Source organism: Barbatula barbatula, assembly GCF_947034865.1.
Source record: "Barbatula barbatula genome assembly, chromosome: 15".
Lineage (NCBI taxonomy): Eukaryota > Metazoa > Chordata > Actinopteri > Cypriniformes > Nemacheilidae > Barbatula > Barbatula barbatula.
In genome coordinates, this window is record NC_136778.1 from 7,896,450 (window position 1) to 7,924,072 (window position 27,623).

General features: G+C 37.6%; 1 protein-coding gene across 1 annotated transcript; it reads left to right on the top strand.

Moving 5' to 3' along the window:
* Nucleotides 1-92: 92 nt before the first annotated feature.
* Nucleotides 93-26,358, top strand: fndc1 (fibronectin type III domain containing 1; the record flags this gene model as incomplete). Its single annotated transcript, XM_079475526.1, has 22 exons — nt 93-165; nt 4,063-4,257; nt 4,358-4,444; nt 4,990-5,049; nt 8,999-9,181; nt 9,414-9,512; nt 9,793-9,913; nt 10,285-10,472; nt 11,066-11,173; nt 11,570-11,758; nt 11,860-14,022; nt 14,120-14,235; nt 14,725-14,836; nt 14,930-15,274; nt 16,482-16,607; nt 19,373-19,609; nt 20,728-20,836; nt 24,377-24,456; nt 24,538-24,567; nt 24,760-24,921; nt 25,163-25,285; nt 25,571-26,358. 22 exons carry the CDS (start codon nt 93-95, stop codon nt 25,684-25,686), a joined length of 5,022 nt encoding a protein of 1,673 aa, XP_079331652.1. The 3' UTR covers nt 25,687-26,358.
* Nucleotides 26,359-27,623: the final 1,265 nt, after the last annotated feature.

The window sequence follows — 27,623 nt, forward strand, 5'->3', positions numbered from 1 at the left end:
CACAGATTGACGATGAGAATGTGCATCCGAGCATCCCACAGCCTTCCTTCATTTGTGTAGCGGATCAGGGTAATACTGAAGCACTATTTGCAATGTCTCCTGCACGGGCACGGGCTCTTCTCGGGCTCCTGATAACGCTCTGCACCCAGAGCCCACTACTGTCAGGTAGGTCAATCTGTTTCTCTCTTAAATAACATTTAATTTATGTTTGTGACTGAGATCAGTTGTGCATTTCTGGACGCTTTTTTGTATCATTTCAAGCAACATTTGCTAAAAAATTCCTGTTTTAAATGTGGTTGCATTTTGCAGTGATCATTTTGAAAAGACTATATATTTTGTTTAGGAGATAAACTTTTGTGATTCTGTGGGACTGAATTATATATATATATTTGATGTATATTTTGCCATTACTTTGTTGGGTAGTGTGCTGGGATGTGCCAAACATTTATTTAACATTTTTAGAACTGATTATGCTATCAGACAATAACTGGACATCCAATCCATTGGCAGGTGCGCAGCGTTCATGTGTATTTGTTTATCTAACATTTGAATCAGTTGAATAAGGTCTTCACAATATATTTGCCTTAAATGTTAAATTGAGCAATTACAAGTTTAGATTACTTGCATTGCATTTAATACAAAAAAACTGAGGTGTCAACATTGTGCCAAAAGTATGATCTCAACTGAATGAGACTACTCGTGACCCCTGGAGTATGTTGGCATAAAAGTGCAAGAAGGTGTGCTTTTTCAACAGATGTACTGGCGCTTAATTTGTTTCTGTAAGAAAATGTACTTTTTTCAATCCGTGAGCAGTTTTGTTTGGAACATTGTGAACTATAGCTGATCAAATCAGTCTAAAAGTAGGTGACTGGACCCACCATATGTGATATTTGCCCACAAATAAGACAATCCTTGGCTCTAATCAGACACTTCTGTTTAAGGCAAACAGCACTGCTGCTTATAACAGTATTATGAAGATGTTTTACGACAAGTCCCTGTCATTTATGAGAATCACAGCATTTAGCCATTACCAAGAAACGTCAAAAAAGTGTTTCAGATGGACAGAGAAAAGGACAGATGAATAAATATATTTTTCTCCCATTTGTCTGTAAAATATAACATGTCAAAGAAGAATAGTTGTACTTTGAGTACACGAAGCATGTGGATTTGTTATAGGTTCTCTTTGCACTTCTAGGCAAGTGTTTTATCAAATTAGCGCCAGAACAGGAACCAGAGTTGACCTCTTTAAAAGGTCATCAGTGTGTGTAGCCATTGCACAGATGTTCAAAACAGCCTTTAGTTTTCAGTTCATGAAATCATTTCAGCCACATTTATCTCTCTCTATTCCTCTCTCACTCTCCCTGTCCCTCTTTAATTTGATGGGAAAGCAGCAGAGCACAGGAATCTTGGATGAGGAAAGTAGTAGCTAAATCCTATACTGAGCTGCATTAGCTGCCACGTTACAATGGGCCATTTTCGATTCTCTTTTGCTCTCACTCGCTCTTTTTTTCTTTTGTGCAAATGTTCTTTATATGAGGTCACTCAGTGCAGTCTGGGACTGCCATCAACAGCTGCATATTCTCCTCTCTTCTCCACCGCTCTCCTCATCACCTTCTTCTCTACCCTTATCCTATTATCTTCACCTTAAGCAAAACATGACACTTTAACACAATTACAACTTTAAGCTGTGGGTAATTCCGTAAGCATTTAGAGACAGATAACCTTAAAGCCAAGAAATTAAAACCTAAAAAATGCTTAAATCCTTAATGGTGCCCAACTGCAGGTTTACAAATCAGACATGTGTCTGACAGATAAAAGATATATTGGATGGAATGAGAATTAGCCTTTTGTTCCACACATAACATCTGTTGTTATTCCGGTAAAAGCTTTAGGCGTGATCTCTGGCAGAGAGATTAGGGAGAGAGAAATGTGGCGAAAGAGAAAGTCATGCCCCAACCAGCTACTGGTATTTAATCTCACGCAGATATTCCCCAAAGAATTCGTAGAAAGTGTTTGATTGACGTGACCAGGGTTTTAAGCTGGGCTGAAGGGTTTAGACGTTTAGTTGGCAGTGGCAAAATGCACAAGCTCAACCTGTCATTAAAATGTCTGGGAATAGTCAGGTGCTGATGATAGGCTACAAACTCCTGAATGCTTTATCCTGATTCTTAGAGAATAAAGCACTTTTTTGTTTATTAATGGTACCTACTAAGCATGTATAATATTCCCACATTTATCTGCCACACATTAGAGTAGTTTAGAAATCTGCTACTTATCCCTAAACAGTGTAATTATTGTCAGGTACAAAGAGAGCTGTTGTAACAACTCTCCTCACTACTGGGGTGCCTTGTAAAACTAACAGAAAACATAGACTTTTAAAATTGGGTGCATGAATTTATTGCGGTAATTCAATTTATTACACCTCTGGAGGGTGCAAGCATGTTCGTAGTGATGTCACCCTTGTAACTACAATTTAATTGGTTGAACTGATTATAGTTACTGGTTGTACTCAAACATTACCTCACCCTTAGCTCTCTACTACTCCAGACGCGTTTGTCTGAATGTTGTTATTTCGCTCAAAGCAGAAGTGTGTTTCCGAGACAAAATAAAGTGTGTTTCTGACACCATCGACAAAATGGTGTCAGAAAAGCAGGTGCTTGCCTTGAGGGGCTTTCCGAAAGCATAATCATGACTAAAGAGCTTCAGGGCATTCACTCTCTTAATAAACACGACAAGGAAAGATACTTACTTGATCTTCCACAATGCAAATTAAGCATAAACCTGTAAAACAAGAACAAGATATAAGATCCATTGCGTTTGTTCTGAGCTGTTATATAATCCACATACTGTAACACAACAGAACGAACACTACTGCAGGTCTTGTTGATGTCCACAATCCGGTTAGTTTCCTGCAACATAAAATGTTTATGTTAGGGGTAAGACTTAAATCTTATATTTTACAAGCCACGGTTTAATAAAAATGTGAAACCCACCCTACATCATAAATGTTTATATGGGCCAAGTCACAAACTGAGTCTTGATGTTTCTGTGATGTGTAAATTGGGGTAATTGCATTGACGTGTGTGATGTGGTTCCACATTATGTGGATGTTCTATTGCCAATATCACATTCTAAAGCAGTGACCAAGAGCGGCACGTCTGAGCATATGGTTACATAAATGATAAAGACCGATCTCTCTCACCAGGCCTGTTTCCAGAATCATGCTGCTATACAGTCATAACAGGGAAAGTGATGAGAGATTTGTTTCACTTTAGCTCTATGCAGGGTTACAAAAACAGCCCGAGAACACATACAGAACTTCACACAGAGTTTCCTGGTTGATAAACCGATGAAGCTGTAGTCCTCAGAGCTCTAATCCTAGTTGAACATTCTTGCCTAAAAAGAAGAATGCATGTTCAGACACCTTGCAGATATAAAACTGTGCAGTTATTGCTCACTGTGACCCAAACTGAGGTTACGGTCTCTGTTTACAAACCTACTTTTCAATGTTTAATATTTCTTTATTACACACCTGTTTGTAATACCTGACTTGGATTGGTCAAACAATTGCATCATTCTTTGGTCAAATGTTTTTGTAATAACCGCTGAAATGTATTATGGTGCATCGTTCCACGTAATGTGCCAGCTTGCATCTCATATCTAAAATTCATTAGATTTTTCAAACTTAAATCAATATAAGCCCATTATGTAAAGTCAGCCGGCCGTTGTTGCAAAATCAACCCTTCAGGGTAAAGCGCATCCCCTCTATCGGTTTATTTTACATCGGCAGCCACTGTACTCAAAAACAGACATGAAATATTGATTTGAAGTAAAATTATTTTATTAAGTGAAAAGTTAAAGGTAGCAGAATGATTTGAGAGGCAAGCTGGCACTGGAAACTGGTTGTCTGGAACAACTACAGTACGATCCAACAGCGGCCTGTACAATATCGGAATGTTTCGCCAGTTGTTGATTTGCACAACTTGGCAACAGCACTCTTGTAGGAAATAATTCACCAACATTTCATTGTAATGTGACTGACAGGTCATTATCGACTTACAGGTTCTAAGCCACTACCACCACGAAATGTGAAGCTGACATCATTGGACAAGGGGTTGAAGGTCACATGGGATCCACCCAGTGAGCTGGACGGGCGGCCGGTAGAAAGCTACAGCATCGGCTACGGGAAGTCCATGAAGTCACTGCGCTATGTAAACGCAGACAAGGAAAGCCGGTCCCAGAGACTAGAGGATGTAGGTAAGAATGAATATCATTAATTCTTCAAATGAAGTGCTTGAGACTCACTCTGACAGGTGTCTCAGCATAGTTCTTTCATCTGCATGTTGTGTTGTTTTAGAGCCTGGAGTCCTGCATTTTCTCAAGATGAGTGCAGAGAATAAGGACGGGATGAGTAAACCTGTCTACAGGGCAGAGACTCCAGGAGGTGTGTGCTTGCCTGTGTGTGTAGAGAGAGAACTGCATGATTTCCTATATTCCTATTAAGGAGGATAAATAGTTGTTTCTGTTTTTCAAATAACTGTTCACTGCTGGCATCTGGTGCGATCAAACTCCCCAAAGATTGAGCCCCTATGTGGCCAGTCTTTGTTTTTTTATCCAACCCAGAGTCAAGTCATGAGCCTTAATCTTTGTGTTGTGGTAGCCGGTCACTCTTCCAACGCACGCCACATAAATATTTTTAAGTGCGTCCATGTTCGTCTCCAACAAACAGGATCTGGGCATATTGCTCCATGTCCCAATGAGCTTTCCCAAAACATCTGTCATAATTGAAAACTACATTAATAGTCCTGCAAACAGATCGTAAATGTGCTTGGCTGAGTATGTTTAAAACAGTAGCAAACATATCTGGTGTAAGATATTTCTGTTGTAGATAGCTGGTTGTTTGATTACTTGATGTGTTATGTAAGCTTCTATTTAGATGGTCCAAAGAAGTTTAGTTTCGTGTAACCATAATGTGTTTGTCTTTTGCAGGTGGAGAGTGGGTGAAACTGGATGGCTTTGCTGTCGAGCCTGTTAACAAATCTTCTCCAGGTACGCTCCAAGAGCAACAATTTTAGTATATTACGCCTGTTGTAGATTTGTTTCTAGTTTTTTAAATAATGACAAATTACAGATTTGGGAAATACTTGCTTATGTAAAACATCTAGATTTTACTCCCTTGAGGTTTTTGGTTTGGTTAGTTATGGATGCCAAAGACCTCGGATATTCTTATTTCCAGGAAAGACAGCATTAGTTGTAAAACTTTTATGCTTCTTCTTTATGAATCCATCGAGCCTCTTTAAAGCCAAATTTGTGTTTGTGATTTCTCCACACGATACAAAGGAATCCCAGGTTTGAACCAATTGAAGATTTTTACTTTCCTATAATCTCATGAAGAATGCCACATAGGCCTACTGTATGCTATAAGTAAAATATACTTCTGTTTTACATTTATGCACATAAATACTAATAGTACATTGATGAATTTATCAGCAATTTAAACAATTTCAGTGATGTTTCTTTTGGCATGTTGAACGTTTGTTTTAGAAACAGCTACACTATTGAGGGGATAGTTCACAGAAAATTTAAAATTCTGTCTTCCTTTACTCCCCTTTGAGTTTTTCCAATACATTTCTTTTTCCTAATAAACACAGAGAAAGATAATTGGAAGAATGCTTATAACCAAACAGTTCTTACACAGAGAAAAGTATTTGGAAGAATGCTCATAACCAAACAGTTCTCATTGGCTACCATGGTAGGAAAAATCTGTTAAACACCAAATATTTTTAAGAATGTAGGACAGCAAACAGTTCTGGGGCACTTTTGACTACCGTTGTAATTTTTCGTACTACGGTAGTCAATGAGGTCCAAGAACTGTTTGGTTACTAGAATTTGTCCAAATATCTTTCTCTGTGTTCAACCAAACAAAGAAATGTATACAGGTTTGGAACAACTAGAGAGTAATACGTGACAGAATTTTCATTTTTGGGTGAACAATCCCTTTAAAAAAGCATATTTTCTAAGATGTACAAAGTTAAAAAATTAATTGTTTCTTTAATTTGGGTGTTAAAAACTAAATCTGTGCTCAATCTTATACATTCCTTTCTCATATTAAATCCATTTTTTTAAGCATAAATTTTACATTTAGAATATTACATTGGTTTTTTCATGACCTCACTTTTGGTTGCGTCGGTAGATTTTGATACAAAAATGGTATTACATATTTTGTACAAATGTTTAGGGAGCCAACATGTTAAGTTAACTATAGGACAATAGGATTTTATTGGAAATTGTATTGGCAGTTGTAGGAGCACTTCATTGACATTTCAGTACTATTTAATTCTCACTGTTTTCTCGTGATATTGTCCATGCCGTGTTTGTGAAATGATAGCTATTGTCAAGACTTTACCATAGCAAGTCGCTTTGGCTCTGCCACTGGATTAACCAAAGACACATGCACCATGTCCTTCTTTCATGTAAATCGTGATGTGGCAAGAATGTGGCAGGAAGAGCTCAATTCTGTTTCACAGCCACCATTGTTGTGTTATTATTCCTTTGTCACCCTGTTGGCAGTGGAAATAAATGGGACTGAACATTGAAAGCAAGACCACATGCAGTCCAGCTGAGTGCACACATGGACTCTGGTAATTCTGTGGATTTGATCTGGAACCTGGATCTTATCACATCCAAAACCTCCCACTGAGAATAAAATGGAGAAAATTCATACTATCAGCAAAAAGATCAGTGGGAACGGGTGAGAAAACAGAACAAAGTGGCATTTTGGAGCAGCATACCATCGTAGTGAGATCGCCACAGTGATGTTGAAGAAAACAATGAGTGGGAAAGAGTTTGAAAATGAACCGCTATGATCCATGGCCTGGGATATGAGAAACTGGCTCAGCTGTGTTGGCTGGACTATTTGAATGGGAAGTGAGAATAAGTGTCTGTTTGTCTGTACAAAGGAAAAGGATTACTGTGACTGTCATTCCAATTCATTTTGAGACCTGACACTAATTTATTAAAAGTTTTAATTCGGTTGCCAATGTTAAAGTAAATCTAGGGATTCCAGAGGCAGAGGGAAGTTAATTCTTAAGTTTGCAAGGTTTGTGTTCAGGCAAAGAACAGTTTATGCCCCCTTTCACCTTGATTCTTCTCTCATTTGCTCTCATTTTTCAATCTTCATAATGACCCATAGGATAAAAATATTAGCACAATTAAAAACAATCCCATGATGTGGCCATTCAAAATATCTTATTTTGCGGTCATACAGATTTGAAATAACAATAGGGTGAGTAAATGGTAACAGAATTTTCATTTTAGGGTGAACTATCCCTTTAAAATCTCTCTATGTACCAGACAATTGTTAACCGGATAAACTAACTACCATCAATTCATAAATGGCAATCTTTTGCAATTAAGTTGGGTTTAAAGAAAGAGTTAATCCAAAAATCTAATTTGTAATTATTTACTCACCCTCATATCGTTGTAAATCACAACGTTCTTTATGCATTCGGTAGAGGCTTTGATCCAACTTGACTTACAGTGCATTTATAATATCTATTTACTCAGTGATTGTGACACTAAAACGACAGTGCTTTTACATGAAATAACATGTAATTTTATCAATTTCACAGTTAAATTGCAGCTGTCAGCATTGCATAGGTGTAAACGGATATAGAACTGATATAGAAAATGAAAATTCTGTCATGAATTACTCACTCTCTAGTTTTTCCAACCCTGTATACATTTTTGCTGTCCTACATTGTCCAAAAATCTTCTTCTGTGTTCAACGGCACAAAAAATATATATAAAGTAATTTATCTAGTTGTTCCAAACCTGTATTCATTTCTTTGTTTGGTTGAACACAGAGAAAGATATTTGGACGAATGCTTATAACCAAACAGTTCTTGGACTCCACTGACTACCATAGTATGAAAAATTACAATGGCAGTCAAAAGTGCCCAAGAACTGTTTGCTGTCCTACATTCTTCAAAAATCTTCTTCTGTTTTCAACGGCACGTAATTTTTCCTTGTTGGTAGTCAATGGGGTCCATGAATGTTTTGGTTATAAGCATTCTTCCAAAAAATCTTTCTCTGTGTTTATCAGAACAAGGACATTTATACAGATTTGGAACAACTCAAGGGTGACTAAATGTTGACAGAATTTTCATTGTTGGGTTAACTATCCCTTTAAGTAACAAGTTCCTTTATCAGAAAGAATATAAATAATATTTTGTCCTCTGGTAAAAAACACAGACTCAAATGAGAAAGTTTTACTACAAGTGTCATCTAAAAATCATTAAATGATGAGGGACAGAGAGACAGAGAATGTGTTATCCTCTCAGGCATACAGTCCTTCACACCAGAGAAAAGAGAGAGAGGGAGCGATGGAGAGAGATGCATGTGAAGCAGTGTATAAAGAGGAAGACTGTCTGATTCGCCTGCCAAGTCAGATAGAGGATTACAGTAAAAAAATAAGAGCGAGGATGTGAGCGTGCACATGACTGTAAACTCTGTGGCCCTGAGTAGCTGAACTCGCATTAGTGAATCTGCACATGGTCAGGAAACACTATCACAATTCTGTTATAGTTTAAGGGGTGTTTTGACGGTTGCTTTGATTTCATGCTGTGAACCAGAGTTTTATTCCTTCCCCTGCAGGTGCACATTGTACCTTTGGATTTGTTATCGCTGTGATTCGCGTGCTCAAAAACATTTTCACATCAAGCAAACAAACAAAGCTCTGATGTTAAACAGGCTTGGGTCAGCACCAAATGCTCTGGTGTGACAGCGTCTTTGTTATTTCCAGTGCAGTTTGTTTTACAAGATGGCAAACATTATCCCTCCCCAGACTAAATGTAATATGCATGATACAATCACAATGAGGTTGTTTTTTATTAAGGAATGTAGCACTTTTTTTGTTCTTTTTTTAACGACACAAAATCTCCCCCATTAAGCTTCATTGCCAATACTATTCTCTTTCACGCTTTCTGTCTTTCATCAGGTAGGATGGTGTCTAAAACTTCATCACAAATAAACCCACGGCCCCAACCACAGAGAGCCCCCCAGTCATCATCAGGACCAGAACCCCCTCAACAAGTAGGTCACCTCCCTCTCAGGCTCCAAAACAAACACAGAGTGGATCTCAGTCAGCACCAAGCCGACCAGCGTAACAAGCCAAAACTGGGTGAGAACAAGTCCCTTTTTATATCTGATGTCTGCAGGTGGCTATTTTTTGAACATATACAATTAATATACCAACACTATTAATATATTTGAGATTCTTATTTTTATTTATAAATGAGCATGCCTTTTAAATCTAGGTTAACAGTACTCAAATTGCATATCTTAATAATGTCCCATAGCGGGTAAAGTGTATTGAAACATGGCCATATCTGGTATCCCCCCTCTGTTTATAGCATCTGAGTCCGTCTATGTGGTATCACTGCAGGCACCCAGAGCCCAAGGCAGGAGCACATCTATAAACACGGGCGGCTTGAGTAAAAAAGTAAACGCAGGTATATCTCACATTCACAGAGATCAATCTGCTGCTAATCTGCGTTCAATATGTGACCCTCTCTGTGAAAGTGGCATTATCAAATAATGGCATTAGGAGCATCATAGTTTGATTTTATCTGTTGTTTACATTATGTAGGATGATTTTATGTAGAAATAGTACAACGCCAAAAACGGCTTTAGCTTAGTTTTCACAGGAAGGTCACATATTGAGTATTTACCTTACTGGAACAGTTCTAACCTGATATTTAATAATTGTTTATAAATGTCTATGCCTGTCAGAACCAGAGGTTGTGGATGAAGTAGAGGACATCACAGTTAGAGTTTTATCACCTCAGTCTGTCCTTATCACATGGGTTGACCCGCTTGTTGAGAAGAGGAAGGAAATTACAGGGGGAACCAGGTAAGAAAACAGTTCTAGAAGGGTGCGTTTATCAATTATAATATGAGCTGCACTGCTTCACTTAAAGGATGATATGCATAGTATACACTTTCAAAAAGTAAAACTGCAGTTGTTAACTTTAGGAGGTTTTTCTACATGAGTGACTCTTATCACCTAATTTTGTCATGTTAATTTTGTCATATTACATATTTGTACATGTAACAAAAAATAAGAAGTAAAGCAATTAAAATGTCATTGTTCACTGATAAAACTTTAATAATGGATTGCACTGGTATAAAACTTAACTGTTAACTGTTGAAATACATTTGATTATTCTCGAAGACATCCTTGTTTTAATATACAATATTTTCAGTATATCTGTATCTATGCAGGCAGTACACAGTAAAATACAGAGAGAAAGGAGAATCTGCACGATGGGAATACAAGGACACCCCACAGAGGCGTCTCATCATTGAGACGCTCTCCGCGGACAGCATGTATGAGTTCTCCATTCGAATCTCACAAGGAAACCATGAGGGGAAGTGGAGTGCATCTGTGTTCCAGAGAACCCCTGAATCAGGTTTGTTTATGCCATCTGAGCATAATTATGACTAGACAGTTATGACTATATCTAAACCCAGATGTTTACTTAGCATGCACTGCCAGACAACTATCTACTGAATATCTATACATTTATGTATTTTTATGATGGATCAACCAAAATTAGTCTTGTTGAGAAAACAACAAATACAGAAAAGTAACCAGAAAATATACAACTACTGAGAAAAAGGTAGTGGTGGGGCAAGAAAATGAACAAGTTTACATATATGATCAATATTTTTATTCAATGCCTAAAACTATAAAGACTATACTTGGTAGGTAAAGAAGCCAAGTATAAACACTATAAATTCAGATACTGTGCGTACACCCATGCAACGAGCATGTTATTACTGCCTCTTTGTTATAGTTCAGCGCAATGTTCACTGTTTACTGCCTGTTTGGAATTCATTGAAGGATTATAATGACCTCATTACTCATTTTCCAGGAAAACAAACTTGTCTTTTGTTTCCATCTGCAAATCTCCAGGCAGAAAAAAAAATAAGTTTGAGGAGTAAGTATACCTTTTGTCGGTCTGGTCGGTCCTTATTTTTTGCGATCTCTGTCTGTGTCCAGCTCCCTCCGGTCCTCCAGAAAATTTTCAAGTAAAACCACTTAGAGGAAAAGGTACGGCTGTCACGTCAACATGGGATCCACCTGAGCAAACTAATGGACGACTAAGAGGTTAGACCACTGGCATTTTTATTCTAGACTGTAACCAGAGCTGCTCTGGAACTGAATATTTACATAGATTTTGTAACATTGCATTGCATTTTTACAACCAACACTGCATTAAAGTTCAAAATGTTATCCATCAGTTTATGCAATCCATGGTATCTTGGCATTATGAGCACATTGCTCTACTGTTTGAGTTACAGGAATGCTTTTTAAAACAACAATAAAACCGAACACATCTAAAAACTGTTTCCTCATGCATAGGGAGTTTTTCTCTTTACTGTGTTATCCTTGGCTTAGATGTATTAGTTCAAACTCGGGTATTCCAAGTGTTCATTGGAAAATATTCAGCTATTGTATCCAAATGAAATTGACCATACTGATTGATTTGACATCTGCTTCCAGAGTACATCCTTTCATATGCTCCAGCTATGAAACCGTTTGGCGCAAAGTCAGTTACATACCGTGGCACCACCACCTCTGCTACTATAGATGGACTCACGCCAGGTGACCGCTACATCTTCAAAATCCGTGCGGTAAATAGAAAGGGGCAAGGACCACAGACCAAAGCTATTATTATTGCAATGCCTACATGTAGGTATTCCCCAACACAACTGTTTCCTCCAATAAACTTTATCACAGTAGAAACTTTGCAGAATCTTGGTTAAGACTTATATCTTAATTCATGTCTTCAGCCGGTGCTACTGGAACAGAAGTCTCCACTCAGTCAGGAGGAATGGACAGCCATAAGACAGACCAAAGCACTTCCATGATGTCATCATACAACGAATCAAACAATCAGGAGTCAGAAGAGATTGAAGAGTTAGATACTCGGACTACTCCAACCATTCCAACTGAGGCTCCAACCACAAATAGGCGAAGACGCCCTCTTTCCCGAACAAGGTCCTATCACAGCATATTCTCATCTGTAAGGGGTTCCGTCAGAAACAGAGGGACTAATTTAAGGTCAAACTCACATTCATCTTCTATTAATACGAAAGACAGAGAGGAAAATACAGATGAGGAAGAGAGACCAACAGAAAGTCCGACAGATGAGGAGATAACAACAAATGAAGCTACCGAGGATACACAGACCAGCAACAATGTTACACCTCAAACAGAAGATTTACCTGATAATACAGAATCAATCAAAAGATCCAACCAATCACCTGGTACTCAAACTTTACTTTCAAAACCCTCCTCAAATGAAAAGACGGAGGACCAACGCTCTTCTTGGACACCTCGCACATCATCAATCGTAGACATCAGCCGATTGAGAAGGCCTAATTCTCGCACCCATGGTTCTCGATCAAGGACACGAAACGAAGATTCTTCAAACTCACAAAACAACTCAGAATCTGCTGCCACAAAAAAGGATATTACTGCAGTGTCCTACCCTGAAGGAAAGGACAACCAGATAAGTGTGACTGACAGGAAGTCTTCAGTGGTCTCACCTCAAGAAACCAGGCCTGAATCAGTGCAAAAATCATCATCTTCCCCATCCACCTCGTCTTCCTCAGCATCATCCTCTTCATCTTTGAGTACATCATCCTTATCTTCTTCAGGTACAAGAAGGACTTCTTCCACACCAACTCGATTCACAAATTCAGGAACTGGTTCCATGTACCCTAATAGCAGAAGAGTTGGAACCAGAGTTCAGAGAGTTCAAACAGAACAGCAGAAAAATGACTCTTCTACTTCTTCGCAATCCAGACTTCCTGCTGAAACAAGGACTCACAGTAGTGATGCAACAGAGGACCATGAGCAACATCATACCAGCCAAAAGAAAACAGAGAAAGACACATCAAACGATGAACAACCAACTGTTCAAAAACCCCATTCCGATACAACTAAAGAAGAACAGCAGAAACCAAAGGAAAATAATAACGACAGAGAAGAGAAACAGGATGGTCATGCAACTAATTCCCACACTTCTTCACGGACTAACCCCTCCTCAACAGAGCACAGTTCCTCTTTTAATTTACCTAGACGGAATTCTAGGATTTTTACAGGCAGTCGTAGACAAGATGGTAGAATACCATGGAGTAGGACAGACTCATCTGTAGGTGCAGGCAGACCGATTATTCGAGGAATTCCTTCACATTCTAGTTCTTCAAGCTCTCAAGTCGCTAGAGAGAAAACTAACGTTTCCCCCACAACATTCCCCTCAAAGCAAAGGATTGACCCTGTCTCAAATAAACCCAGTATCCTAAACAGAGAAACAGTTATAACAAATATTGCAAAAAATTCCAATAATCCCCAAATTAGCAATGATCATGAAGATGATTATCTTTATGAGGGAAGCAAAGAGACCTTTGACAGGCAAAACAAAGACGTTGTCCCAACTATAGTACCTAAAACTACTACAACAGCTGTTACTAAAACTCACAGACCAGTCCAGAACTTTGAGAATGAAAGTGTGGATAGGGAACAGATTACCACTATCCCCAGTTCAAAGTCACCTCCCTCACTTCCCCAAAGAGTTCCTGTTTTGGGATCTATTGGAAGGGTCCGCTCACCTGTGGTAGCCAGTCGGCTAAAAGGGTCGCGGCTCCCTAGTAGGTTGTACCCCGTACAACACAAAAGAGTGGGCACTAACTTTGCTTCCTCACCTGATGTTGCATCTTCTTCACCATCCCAAAGCAGTCCAGCAGAATCGCCACTTATTTTAGACAGGTTCACTCAAGGTTCAGCTTCTCGCTCCTCCCTTGGGCAGGTATCTGTTAGTAGAAGCTCACCTGAGAATATATCACCCGATTCTCCATCACCTCCATCTCGGAATCCAGTGGTGGGGTCAAGGCGCTTAGTTTCAAAAGACAACACTCCAGGCAACGGCTACAAACCCAATTATGGAAAAGGTAAACATTAGGCATTCTGCAAAGTGCTATGCATGTATTAGGGACCAACATCATTGTGAGTATGTGTACAAGTATGACTTAAATATTTTATGTTCAGGCAAAAATGGCCGGCCAAACCTGACAGCCGCAAATGGCAAAATATCCTCAACGTCTGATGAAAGCATTAAACCAAATGGAGTCAAACATATCACAGGTCCTGACGGAACAAAATGGGTGTGTTTACTTGCAGCTTTAAATATTGCCTGGATACATGCTATTTATCTATAAACATAAATTACTTTATAGCAAACTAAAAAACATACATACACATAGACATATACAGATATCATAGAAAGTTATTAATCCTGGATTAAACAAATTGTAATTAACACATGCACTTTTGGAACTAGGAATACAGGATAATCTGATCATATGGCCACAATTCACCGCTTCTGTTAGACATTTCTTTTTTAGAAGGCTTGTCTGGGTACTTCTTAAATGCAATTATGTGACGATACCACAGTCCAAACAAAATCATCTTTAGAGTAAGCAAAGTCAGTGAAGTGAACATGTCAGTTCTCCTGCCTTGGAAACTCCAAGCAGGATTGTTAGTATTTGTCTCATTTGGTTGTGATAGAAAGATTCTTCTTCCCTATTAGCCACCTGCTTGCAGTTACTATGTTCAGAGTTTGTAACAATTTGATGGTGGGCATTTACTCTTAGGTTGTGGATCTGGATAAGGGTGTTTTAATGAATGAAAATGGACAGGTTCTTCAGGATTCAGGGGGAAGACCCAGAAAAGTTGTCCTTGGAGAGGATGGCAAAACTATCTTTGGTGAGTTACATACATATGTTACATACATAAGTGAACCAAAGTTGGAGCAATATTATCAAATTGTTTTTATGTTTATATGCTATCATATATCAGATGACCAAGGCAGCCCACTGGTAAACCAGGAAGGACTAGCATTATTTGGTAATGGAAGAGACAGTCGGCCTGTGATTAATCCCAGCGACAAGTACCTTACCGTGGGAGGAAAGACCATTGTGGGCCTAGACCGACCTAAACCCAGGACTACTACCACAACAACCACTACAGCCATGACAACAACACTAGAACCCACAACAACAACAACAGAAACTGTAACAGAAACTTTGGAGCCAACAACATTGGCTGCTGAGCCTACATGTCCACCTGGACTGTACTCCCGACTGGATAAGAACGGTTTCCCAATAATGGATGGTGACGGAATACTTAACTGCTATTCTGAAGGTGAGGTAAACTCTTTGCAGTCAAACTCAACTGAAATATGTCTCTCACAGAATAACTGAGTACACTACAGTATTATGTAATTGAACAAGCTTAATTTGTGTGGCAATGCAAAAATGGCTAAGGTTCTTGGCACAGTTTGGAACTACAGTTGGCGGTGGTATAATCCATGTAAACAGTAAACCTCAAAGGATATCCTCTGGTACGCACAGCAGCCTCTGGTATTCATTGAATCTGACTGTGATCGGCATGGTTTTAGAGATGAACAGTAACAACAACATTCCTCATTCCTCTTACAACAACCTACTGTTAAATAAAACAAACAATGCAAGGTTTTTATTAAAACTTCATGGTGATGTGGGTGTAGGTTTTGTTATACATTAAAACACTTTATGCAACCCACCTAATATTATGGAAAAATAATAGGTTTAGCTCAACAGAATATAAAAATGTCATCATTTTCTCTCCTTGCAGTGGAACCAATATACTGTACAATGCATGGCATCTTTTTAAACAATATAAAGTTAAAATTGTTTGTATGGTCTTTGTACTTTCCTATTATTCTCAATTCTTAAGGTGGAACATGTGTTTTAGTTTGAAGGGGTAGTTCTCTGCTCAGGTTGATTTATTTACTTTGTTCCAAACTAAGTGTCTTCACAAGCTACTGAGTGAAGATCTGTGTGATTTAGTAAGCACAGACTTACACAGACAAACTTGGACGACCTTCCTATAATGACAAGTTGTTCTGTCTAATGAACAGACCTTATTGTATAATCATTTGTTATGTAATTCCATTGGTTTGAACTCAAGTCAGCTAATGTGGCCAAGGTGCATTTAGGGACAAGCTTGCATAGATACAGTTTTAATGGTTACTTGGCATGTCCAGGCCCATGCTGTGGTGTAAAAGGAATTCCTGGGAAAGTTATGTTAACCATATGGGATAATGTGGTCACATCCTCACATTATTACACAACTACACTACAGTAAAACCATGGAATTGTATAGTGTCACAAACTCTGTTAACTATATAGAAAATGCAATATATTAGCATTTTAAAGCATTGTTCCATTAAGTTTGTATGCTTTGGACACTAACACAAATATCAAAACCAAGTGATATTTGACATTTTCTATTAGTTATATTTCTTTATTAAAATTTCATATTATATTGTATTGTAAAAAAGTTAATTTAGTCTTTTTTCTATGCACAGAGGAACTTTTAATGGATACCACAACAATCTCAATCCCCACTACACAGCCCCCCACTTTTGAGACAAGGCCATTTAACAACACCCCTACCTCTGAGTTTGATGTTGCTGGCAAGAAACGTTTCACAGGTAAGGCCTCTTCTGTGTGTTTCTTTACATTTGAGGCAACAAACCATTCACATTGTGGGAGAATATGCTGTACCATCTAAGCGATCATTGGCTCCAAACAGCTGTTTTGTTGGGATCGACCTCCCAGGAAACACAACTGGCTGCTCATAGTTAATTTCTTTTAATCACCTCAGCACTTTCCTGTATATGTAAAGCACTTGAGATTTATTTTTGACCTGTACATTTGCTTGTTCCCCTGATGATGTTTCAAAGCTCTGAGCAAATGGAGGGTGCAGCTGGACACATCTTTCATGATCATTCTATCATAATCCTGTTTATTTCTATAATTTTTTGCTTATTGTTTTGCATGTACACTTCTGCTTTAGCTTGTACTCCTCAGGTCAAATTCTGCATTTCTACACAGCTAAAATAGTTTGTTAATCGCTTGTATAAGTATATTACTCAATCTGTAACTGCTTTGGATAAAAGTATGTTGTCTCATAGAACAAATAAGACATTGCTTTTAAATTTGTTAGTAATTGAAAAAGAAGAAGAGAAAAGCCGGTTTATTTACAACTGCTTAACATTTAGCATGTTGATTCAGCCAATTCACAAATTGAGCAACTGTGTTCCTCTCAGCTGTGCAAAGATTAGATTAAAGATTAAACCCCATATGCTACCATCCACGTATGAATATGAATTCACATCTAGTCTCTCATCATAATTATATAACCGGATATATAATACAATCATGCACTTCAACAAAGGACATCTTATGATGTGCAAAAAATCTGTCTTCCATTTTTCTCCAGCTTTTTCAAGTTCAGCATGAATTAATTTACTTAGACTGCACATAATGGCCTTTTAACATCATAGTCAGCACATTCCTCTTTCCAAACGCAAATCCCCACAAGCCATACGTACACCTTGCTATGGAACATTGTTTCTTGTCCAGTTTTGCTACTTGTCTGGTGTTGGATATCAAAATAATATAACGGACTTGGAAACCCAACTTTCCACTTTCTCAAAATTCTAGCATTTTTAACCTTCAAGTCAAACCTGCATGCTGCATTATCATTGTGGAACATTGAGACAGAATTCTTTATACAGCTCTTTTCCATAGTCTGACAGTTTAGTGGGCAGTCTGTCCGTTTTTCTGCAAAGGAAAAAGGGAACTATAAAAGTGGTCCATATGACTTGTGCACTTTATTCCAAGTCTTCTTAATTATTGCAACTCAATATGCAAAATAAAACATGCGGGTTGGATGTCAAATTATCTGCATCATATTTATTTAGTGCAAAAGTCATATGGACTGTTTTCAAAGCGTCTTAAATGTGATTGATTTAAAATATGATAGAATATGAGCAATTTAAACATTTTAATTTTGCAATCATTTACTCATGCTCTTGTAATTTCACATCTGTATGACTTTCTTTCTTCTACGGAAACAAGATGACTGTGGGAAGACGCTTGTTATCACTGGTGTCACCGGCCTTGCGCCGTTCCCTCACGGCTCTCATCTATATGAATAATACAGAATTATCTGGAGGAATTATTCCTTTACTAATGGTTTAAAATCTGTTTAACCATCGATAATCACAGATATTACTGATTCATTTGTTGTATGTATTTTGGCCAGAATTCTCAAATTCATGGCCTATGACAAGACGGGGTTGTACTGACCTTGGTTCCATTTTTTAATCTTTAGCCAAAAATCCCAGGGCTCCTACTGTTTCATGGCTCCTCTATTATTCTTGTCTTGGCAGTGATGTGACATCAACTACTTTGGCAGGATACATAGGAAAACACATTAAGAATGAGAAAAATATTATGGGCCAACTCTTCGTTGTTTAACAAAGGAGGCCCTCGACAGTCTCTAGGCTGGTGATTGTAATGCATTTACAGTATACAGTAGTACCCAGCAGGGCTATACAAAAATAGGGAGATCAGCACCACCGAGACCACTGGAGCCCAAAGCACCAAAATAGTGTTCAAATACACAAGTATGATTATTAAAGTTCTTCACCGTTGGTATTATTTTTTAGGGTGATGTGCAGTGCCATTGACCTCCAAACATGGTGTTTATTATGGCAGTTCAATTTTGGTCTCGTCTGACCAGACTATATTCTCCCAGTATTTCACAGGCTTTTGTAAATGTTGTGCAGCAAACTTTAAACGAGCTTTAACATGTTTCCACTTCCGGATTATGGCCCCAACAGTGCTCACTGGAACATTCAGAAGTTTAGAAATCCTTACATAACCAATGCTATCAGTATGTTTCGCAACAATAATGTTGCGAAGGTCTTGAGCGCTCTTTGCATTTACTCAGTATGAGATGACACCTTGGTAATGAGACACCCTTTTATATGCCATCAGTTGGGGCAGAACCAGCTGGTGTTAATTTCCATTGAAAAGGGGCAGGATTGCTTTCTTAGTACTGATAGAGTTCGGATGGTTTCTTGGCTTTCCATGTCTTTTTGCACCTCCCATTCTTCATGTGTTCAATACTTTTTCCCTGTCTCATTCCATTTTATTAAACATAACTTAATTGTGAACTTATTTGTTTTCTTTGTTTTTGGATTGTTACCGACATCTGGTGAAACTTTCATTTCAACAGCACCTTGAGAAATATATTTACCGAGAAAATGGTGACGTGTTCAATACTTTATTGTATTTGTTTTATAAAATCAATGAATCATTTAAATTAATTGTGATTTGTGGATTGCACTGGTCATGTTAAACAATAAGCAGTACACTCACATTCTTATTTTTCTCCCGCTCTCAGCTCCATATGTAAACTACATACGTAAGGACCCTGGAGCTCCCTGTTCTCTGACCGAGGCTCTGGAATATCTACAAGTGGATGTCTTGGCGAACTTGATGGAGAAAGATCTACAGTCAAACAATCAAAAGCAGCCACCCAAGAACAAACCCCATAATGTCACTGTGGTAGCTATGGAAGGCTGTCACTCCTTTGTCATCCTAGACTGGGCTCGGCCACTGAAAGATGACATGGTATCAGGTGAGTGAGAGGTTTATCACATGTACATTTCAGTTAAAAGAAAAAAAACAACAGTAATATTAGTGGTCCTAAATATAATTTTAATGAAATTAGTAACATCACTGTGAAAAGACAATGTTTGAAAAACAAAACACAATCCAGGTTATGACGTCATCAAAAATTGCATTACTTTTTCCATCGTTTGATTATTGCATATTTCGTTATTTTAACAACTGAGCCATTACCACAAAATCCCTGAATATACAAAAAAATATATTTGAAGTTATATGCACATGAACAGTTTTTATATGTATCTACATGTGTGTAAAACTGCAGTTAGAATCTATTTAACTGCATTCAAATGGAATAATATTACACTGCATTCTCATTATTTATCATAGATTTAAAAGTACTACAAACTAAAATGTGCAGAATAAAACAATACACATGTTTCCGTTTTAAGTGTTCACATGACCTACAACCTGTCATCTACACATACAAATATAATCCGTTTCAAGCTTTCAATTTCATGTGGATTTCCAAACACAAAGCTATGAATATGTTTTTTCAATAGTCCACACGCAGACCATTACAGTTTCATTCAAAATCTCGAATACAAGGCAGGAATTCCCGCAGCCACGTTAATGTCATGATGTTATGTGTGAGGAGGAGGTTTAAATGCAGAGCAGATTCCTGCCAGCAGATGAATGATAAAGTTGCTTTGATGAATGGTGCAACCTTTTAACACATTGGAAAATAAAGTCCACATGCCATTAAATAAAACTTTACAAGATGTTGCTGCTGTTTTTTAAGATGTATTATAATTCTGAGGCGGATAAAGGCATTGGGGCCTGTTCACAACTACATGTAAATGCTGTTGAATGGAACTGGCCTGTCATTTGCTTATGACATGCAATCTGAATGATGTAAAATACACGTGCTGTATTTCTACATCACATTGTCTTGGCATGAGACATTCCTGATGTTTGTTAGCTGTGATTAGGAATCACTACTAAAAAGAATAATGCGAGAGCTACAGTTTACTCGAGTTAAGTCAGAATAAATTATTGTGTATTAAGGCTTTTTAAATCTCTTACATTTAGTGTATGCTAAAAAAAGGTCTACCCTCTTTTTTGTAGGCTACATGGTGCACAGTGCATCCTATGACGACGTGCTCAAAAACAAGTGGTCAAAAGGACTCTCAAACGGAACACACCTTCCAGTCGAAAACCTCAAGCCCAACTCCAGGTGCGATTTATTAGATTATACAAACAAATGCACACAGATGCAAACACAATTCCACGTTTTCGTCGACCATTACTTATAACGCAAACTAAAAACTTTTGGACTCCTACAATGTCTAAAAATAAAACTGCCAAATAAGACAACGGTCTCTAGTAGGGCCTACTCACCCTGATGACGTTACATCTGTTTTCCAATGCCTACTGCATTGCACTGACAGTGGGCCATATGACATCACCATAGCGAGAGCGATTGAGCAACAAGATGATTGATGCGGAGACCGATTAAACAACCACGCAGAGAAATGTTTGTGTTGTTTTCTGCAAACAGTAATCTTGTTTTCGAGATAACTTTAAATTTGGATATTATTTCTCACCTTGCACTTTGCGCATACAGAACATACGCGATGATACGTAATGCTATGTCAATCGGTCTTTGCTAGAAGGGATACAGCTAATGTTAGAGGAGCTTAATGTTTTTAATTAAAGATTACAAGTGCAAATTCATTTTGAAGAAATAATCGTGTGCATAGATAAATCCTTTATAATAATCACTGAAACACTGTGTTTACATTTAGTCATCAAGCAGACGCTAGACCACTACCTGTTTAGTGTACTTTCTTTCTCATTTGTCTGTCAAGTATTCACAGAGATGGGTTTTAAGTAGTTTTTGAAGGTTGTGAGAGATGTGGTTGACCGGACAGAGTTAGGAAGAATGTTCCACCAGGAAGGAGGTGTGAAAGTATGCTGGTGCAGATCCAGTGATAGTCCTGTAGGCAAAAATCAGTGACTTGAATCTGCTACAGGCTTCACATGAGCCCTTTTGGGCTGTTGGAATACGAGGTGTGCTGCTGCGTTTTGAACCAGCTGAAGTGGTTTGATAGCCTTTGCAGGAAGACCAGCAATTGAGAGCATTGCAGTAGTCCAACCTTGAGATTAGTGCCGAATGCTCAATGAGATAGAGTCTAACCTTTCGAATGTTGAGCATTCCAAGGCATATTGGCAGGATTTCGTTGTCTTTGCAATGTGTGTTTAAAACACATCATTTTCCTGTTTGATTTCATGGTGACTTTAAGTTAGGGAAATACAATTAACGAGTTGTCTTGTATGCAGCAAATATCGTCAGCCTAATATTACATACATGGAGAAATATATGATATTTATCTAATCCAAAATTAGATAAATCGTTCAAAAATCATGTTTTTTATTATGTTATTATGTTTTAATTGTTTTATTGTGTTAGATTAGCTGTATGGTTTGTTATTATGGCTTAAATCAAGATAGACCAACGGCTGTTTGATTGATATTTATTGGAATGCACAACAAAAAATATTTTTGAAAAAATAATAAATCTCATTTTGGAAATAAACTCTTCAGATTTTGTGTTAGGTTAATCTTGTTTGAATTAACAGTAAAATGTCAATATCAAACATTTGATTTTATCTGCAGAATGTAAAAGATAATATTTTATATTATAGGTTAGATTATTTTATGATTATAGTGAAAGTATAGAAACCATGTTTTTCAAAGATTGAATAGCATTTGTATTACAATAGTTTTACCTTAATTGGTGCTATTGTTAAACCATGGTTAAAAAAATTCAGTCGTCATTTATTCACCTTCAAGTTGTTCCAGATCTGTATACATATCTTTGTTTTGATGAACACAAACAAATATATTTGGAAGAATGCTTATAACCAAACAGTTCTTGGACTACCATAGTAGGTCCATAAAACTACTGAACCAATGTATGATGTGGTGGCTTGCCTGCATTTTAACTGCAGAGACATATATCTGTTTTTTACTCACTCCGGTATCCGTTTCACAAGAGCTAAAAGCAACTGATATTTTACGCTGTGGAAACTGGCTCATGTGGAGATGTGTTCTGAGAGATGAGCCTCGGTAGACTTGCCAGCCTTTGGCTAGACCCGTTCGACCACATTCACTGGGCAATATTATGACTACTGTTTATTTCTTGAATGCTGCTCTCACTGTAACACCATAACCCCACTAACCATGCGTCTTTACAAGGCTTTTCATAGGTGCTTTACAGTATGAGGTGGCACTTGGAATGCATGCCGAAATTCAAAGCATTCATAAATGTCTTCACTTTAACTTTTCACTTTGTATGTTCCTTTATTTAAAAATTCGGGATAATTGTAGCTTTCAGCTACCAATAAAATACAATAGTACTCTTAACTACATTAAACACATTTAACTTTAAATATATTCAGCAAAATTTCACAGATTTTCCACTTAGAAAATGCATGAAATGTCCGCACATTCACAGTTGAGTTACTCACGCATGCATAAACGCATACAGCTGCGTTCAGCCCTCCAGGTTTGATTGACATTTGTTTTGTACACTACCAGGCGTGTAGAGGCACTCTTTTCAGCACTATTTGAGAAAACACTTAAATGCATATACTGTATGTACTTATGTCAGCTTGTTTGGTCCTTAAGTGTGGAACTCAAGGATGAAGTTGTTTTATTGTCCTCTGGGATTCATTTAAAATCTCTGTTGTTATATCCTCTTTGTCGAGCACTGTCATAATTCAACCTTGAAGTGCTGATGACTACTATGAATAATTAGCTGTTTAGAAAGTTAGCTTTAGGATCTTGATAAATACAATGTGGGGAATAGCAGTTCCTTCTTAATCAAAGCAACAATGACAAACCACTTGGATGTTAAATCCAGACTCGAGCTTTCATCGGTTCAACAAAGAATTATGGACAAATCGACGAGGAAAAACAGGACACACACATGCTCATATGCATTAGATCGTGAACAGACACACACCCTGAATGATACATGTTCAAAAGGATAAAGAAAAATGATAAACACACCCATGTTGAAAAATGACAGTCCCCTTTCCCCCTTCTCCCTCTGGCGGTCTGACGATAATTGTCCATTTCTCTTTATTTTGGTCAGAGTTTCCACGTGGCTGTTCTAATTTGATCCAGCAGTGCTGATTTTATGTCATTAAACGGGTCCTGAGTTAAACCCAGTGAAGCGTGCGCTTGCTGAACACTCTCTCACTGGCAGAACAGAAGGCCCTGCCCCAAGCACCCTTTGAAATTCATCGCAGTTCTGGTTTCTAATTTCTTTACTTGTCGAATTTATCTACTGAGGCGATGTAGGTGCCAAAGTCAGGTCTGAGTGGCTCTGGTCTGCTATTTGTCACAATGAGCTTTTGTCAGATTGAAAATTCCTTTCCGATGCGTTATTCCCTTTAACACGCAACCTCTTCTTGTCATTTTTCTTTGTCAGCCTTTTTACCAGAGGCTCAGTATAATGATATCAGGATCGTGAGATTGGCATTTTAACCGTTTCCTTCTTCCTTCTCTATTCCATACCTTTCTCCCTTTGTGCCTTTCTCTCCTACTTTTGACATTAAGTTAAAGGGATGTTTCACTCAGCTGCGTTCGTTTTAGTTTTATATGTACATAAAGGTTTTCTCATAAAATAAATCTCTCCATGACAGTACGCGTGTTTGCCTCCGATGAATATGATTTTATACTTCTGTGTTTTAATTTGTGTTCCTAGGTATTACTTCAAAGTTCAAGCGAAAAACATCTTTGGCCTGGGGCCTTTCAGTGAAACATTAACATATGTCACAGAGTCAGGTGAGGCTCTTTTGTATGAATGCTCATAACGGTTGTTGGATTCAGAAAAGCTCATACTAAATGTCTGTTGTTTTTATCTAGATGACCCCCTTCTCATAGAAAGACCCCCAGGTATGAGATTCATCTATGTTAATCTCTTACGAAGTAATATTTAAACTACTAATGGGAAACAGAGTGTGTTTGGTCAGCATGCAATGCTTGTGTGAAAGAATTTGGTCTTTACTATGTTTCCCAGCTGAATGCCCTGTAATGATATTAATCGAATTATATTTGTAAACCTAAATTGCAGTTCTTTCCCTCCAGGTGGGGAACCTATCTGGATCCCGTTTACATTCAGGTATAACCCCGCCCACAGTTCTTGTAAAGGAAGTCAGTTTGTCAAGCGCACATGGTACAGGAAGTTTGTAGGGGTTGTTTTATGCAACTCCCTGCGCTATAAGATCTTCATGGGAGATGGGCTGAAAGGTATTGGCCCTCTTTTCTCTATTGATTGACTTTACTTAAATCTGTATCAAATTGCATCTTAATACATTTTAAACTGAAGCTACTGTGTCTGTAATCTAAAGCGACCTATTTCTGGAGTGCTGGTCTTGAGCCTAAGAAAGTTTATTTCCAAACCGCAGTTTCCCTCAGCTTAATACAATGCACTGTCTGTGGTCTGGGTCTTGGGGAATACTCAAGATAGTCCTGTTTTCCACCATTTCAGAAACATTCTACAGCATCGGTGATACATTTGGCCATGGAGAGGACCACTGCCAATTTGTGGACTCCTATTTAGAGGGGAGGACAGGACCACACAACCTCTCTCTCTCCCTACCCACAGCTCAAGGTGCGACACATCTGCTCTCTAGTATTTCAGTTCAGTTTTCTAGTGTTTCAAGAAGATGCATGTCATGAATGTGTACTTGGCAAAGAGCAGTTGGGTCTAGAATGTGTCAGCAATAGTAAAGGGGTTAGAAAATGTATTATTTGATATTAAAATTACATCTGCATAGGTTTTTTATTGGGTGAAATTATTACTGCGTATAATAATACACGTTTTAAAGCTGTAAAAATGTATACGAAACATTTGTACCGATGCGAATAGTAACAATACATATTTTGTGGATTTTAGGTTATTATCGTTCATATAGACAAGAGCCGGTGAATTTAGGGGCCATTGGCAGGCGCACACCACATCCTTTTGTTGGGTGGTATGAGTGTGGAGTCCCGATCCCAGGAAAGTGGTAACAGAATGAAACTCCAACAGGACATTTCCACAAGCAATCACATTCCATGCTAATGTGTTTTCCCCCTATATATACCAGCCATTCGCAGAGATGCTCACCATGGCAATCAAATCTAAATCATATAGCAACTTCTTCTGATGGAAAGAATATAGTACTTTGAGTATCACTAATATTTCTGCATATTCGATATCAAGCACTTTTAAATCAGTCTGTATATGAGGAAATTGCAGCATGTGTATTGAAATTATTAACTGTTATTTTTCTTTATGGAAAATTGTATGTATTCAGTAATTGTAATTTTGTAATTATTTCAAAGTCAATTCCACCTGAAATATTTATCTTACAGCACCTTTAAAGAAATTTGAGTTTTGGGTTACATAAATATCAAAGCACAAAGCAAAATGACTAAAAATTAGTGATATTTGCTGATATTTTTATAACTTGCCAAATTTGTACACTTCTTTTTACCAAAGGTTGGCATGGAAATATGGTAAAGATATTTGTATTTGCTCAGGAACAATTAAAAGTGTAATAAAGGTGCTATGGAGAAAATCTGACATTATTTCTATTGTTTCAAAAGGATGTGCCACACAGACCTCTATGTAAGCATATATAATATTATATAATATTATTTCAAGACTAGTACAAAATCTGCATAAAACCTTTTTATTTCATTTTTTGTTGTGGACAATACATTAATATGGATGAATTATATGTTTAACATATAATTTATATAAATATCTACAGAAAGTCATTTAGTGTCCAATGCAGTCATAAAGTGTTTAATTCTTTCAGTAATATGCTTTCTTGTGGTCATGCAGCTGTGGTTGGTTTTCACCATAATAATAGTTGGCAATAAGTAATCCTACCATCTAAATTCACTTATCCATTTCAGATGAGCTGATGTAGCAATAACCCTTTATTCTGACAGATTTAAAAGGCTATAACGTCTAACATTACAAATATTTGGAAAGCAGACCCTCCTGCTATAATGGCCTTTTAATAGATATTCCTATGCTTTAGTATACCTTTTAATATTTCCAATTATTTGTTTATGAGAAACAGAGAATATTTTTACCATTATTTGAAGTGAATGACTGGCATGACATTGTTAAAAAAGTGTGTCATCATCTGGAATGTTGCCAGTCTTGGTCTTTGGCACTGGTCGGGTTTAAAAACGAGAAAGAGCAAGGTTTCTTATATCTGAGAACAGCAGTTCCTTATCATAAAATTCAGACACATTAATGTTTTAGCTGGCATCCAGTTACAATCCACTTGCTTAAGGGATCTTCTCTTTGGTTTTCCTGAATTTGGTTGTGTAATGTGATTTTTTTTCAAGAACAGACATTCACTACGAAAACAAAGTATGAAATGGTGAGAATCAAAAACTTTTGGCCATTTATAAATTCAGAATGTCTTTATTTTCTGTTGGAGGAATAGCACAGAGATAATGGGGTTGATGTGGGTCAGACTCATAAGAGAGAACAGAGAACAGAACACTGTTAAGGCAAATAAACCAGAACCAGGACAAACACATCTGCTAACATCATCTGAAGAGAGAGGGAGTATGAAAGACAAGAAGCCCTTTTGTAGAAACAGAGTGGCGTGCTACGGAACAATATATTGTGGTAAATATGTTTACAAACATGCTAGATGTCATAGTCTTGAAACATTTCAGGAAACTTTGAGCAGATCAGGAATAACACTTTACAACAGGAAATACAAGCCTTACAGCAAATATCTTGAGTTTCCAGTTGTTTACTTAACTCCTTTAAAATAAACTTCAATGAAAACGTTCAACTAAGCAGAAAAAAGAAGATGGAACTAGTCACAACATAAAAAAGGACAGTCAAAGTTTCGCCATTTAATCGTTTTTAAACTGATGGGAATCAGAAGATCTGAAGATAAAAACAATTATTTCATTGTGGATGTAGAAAC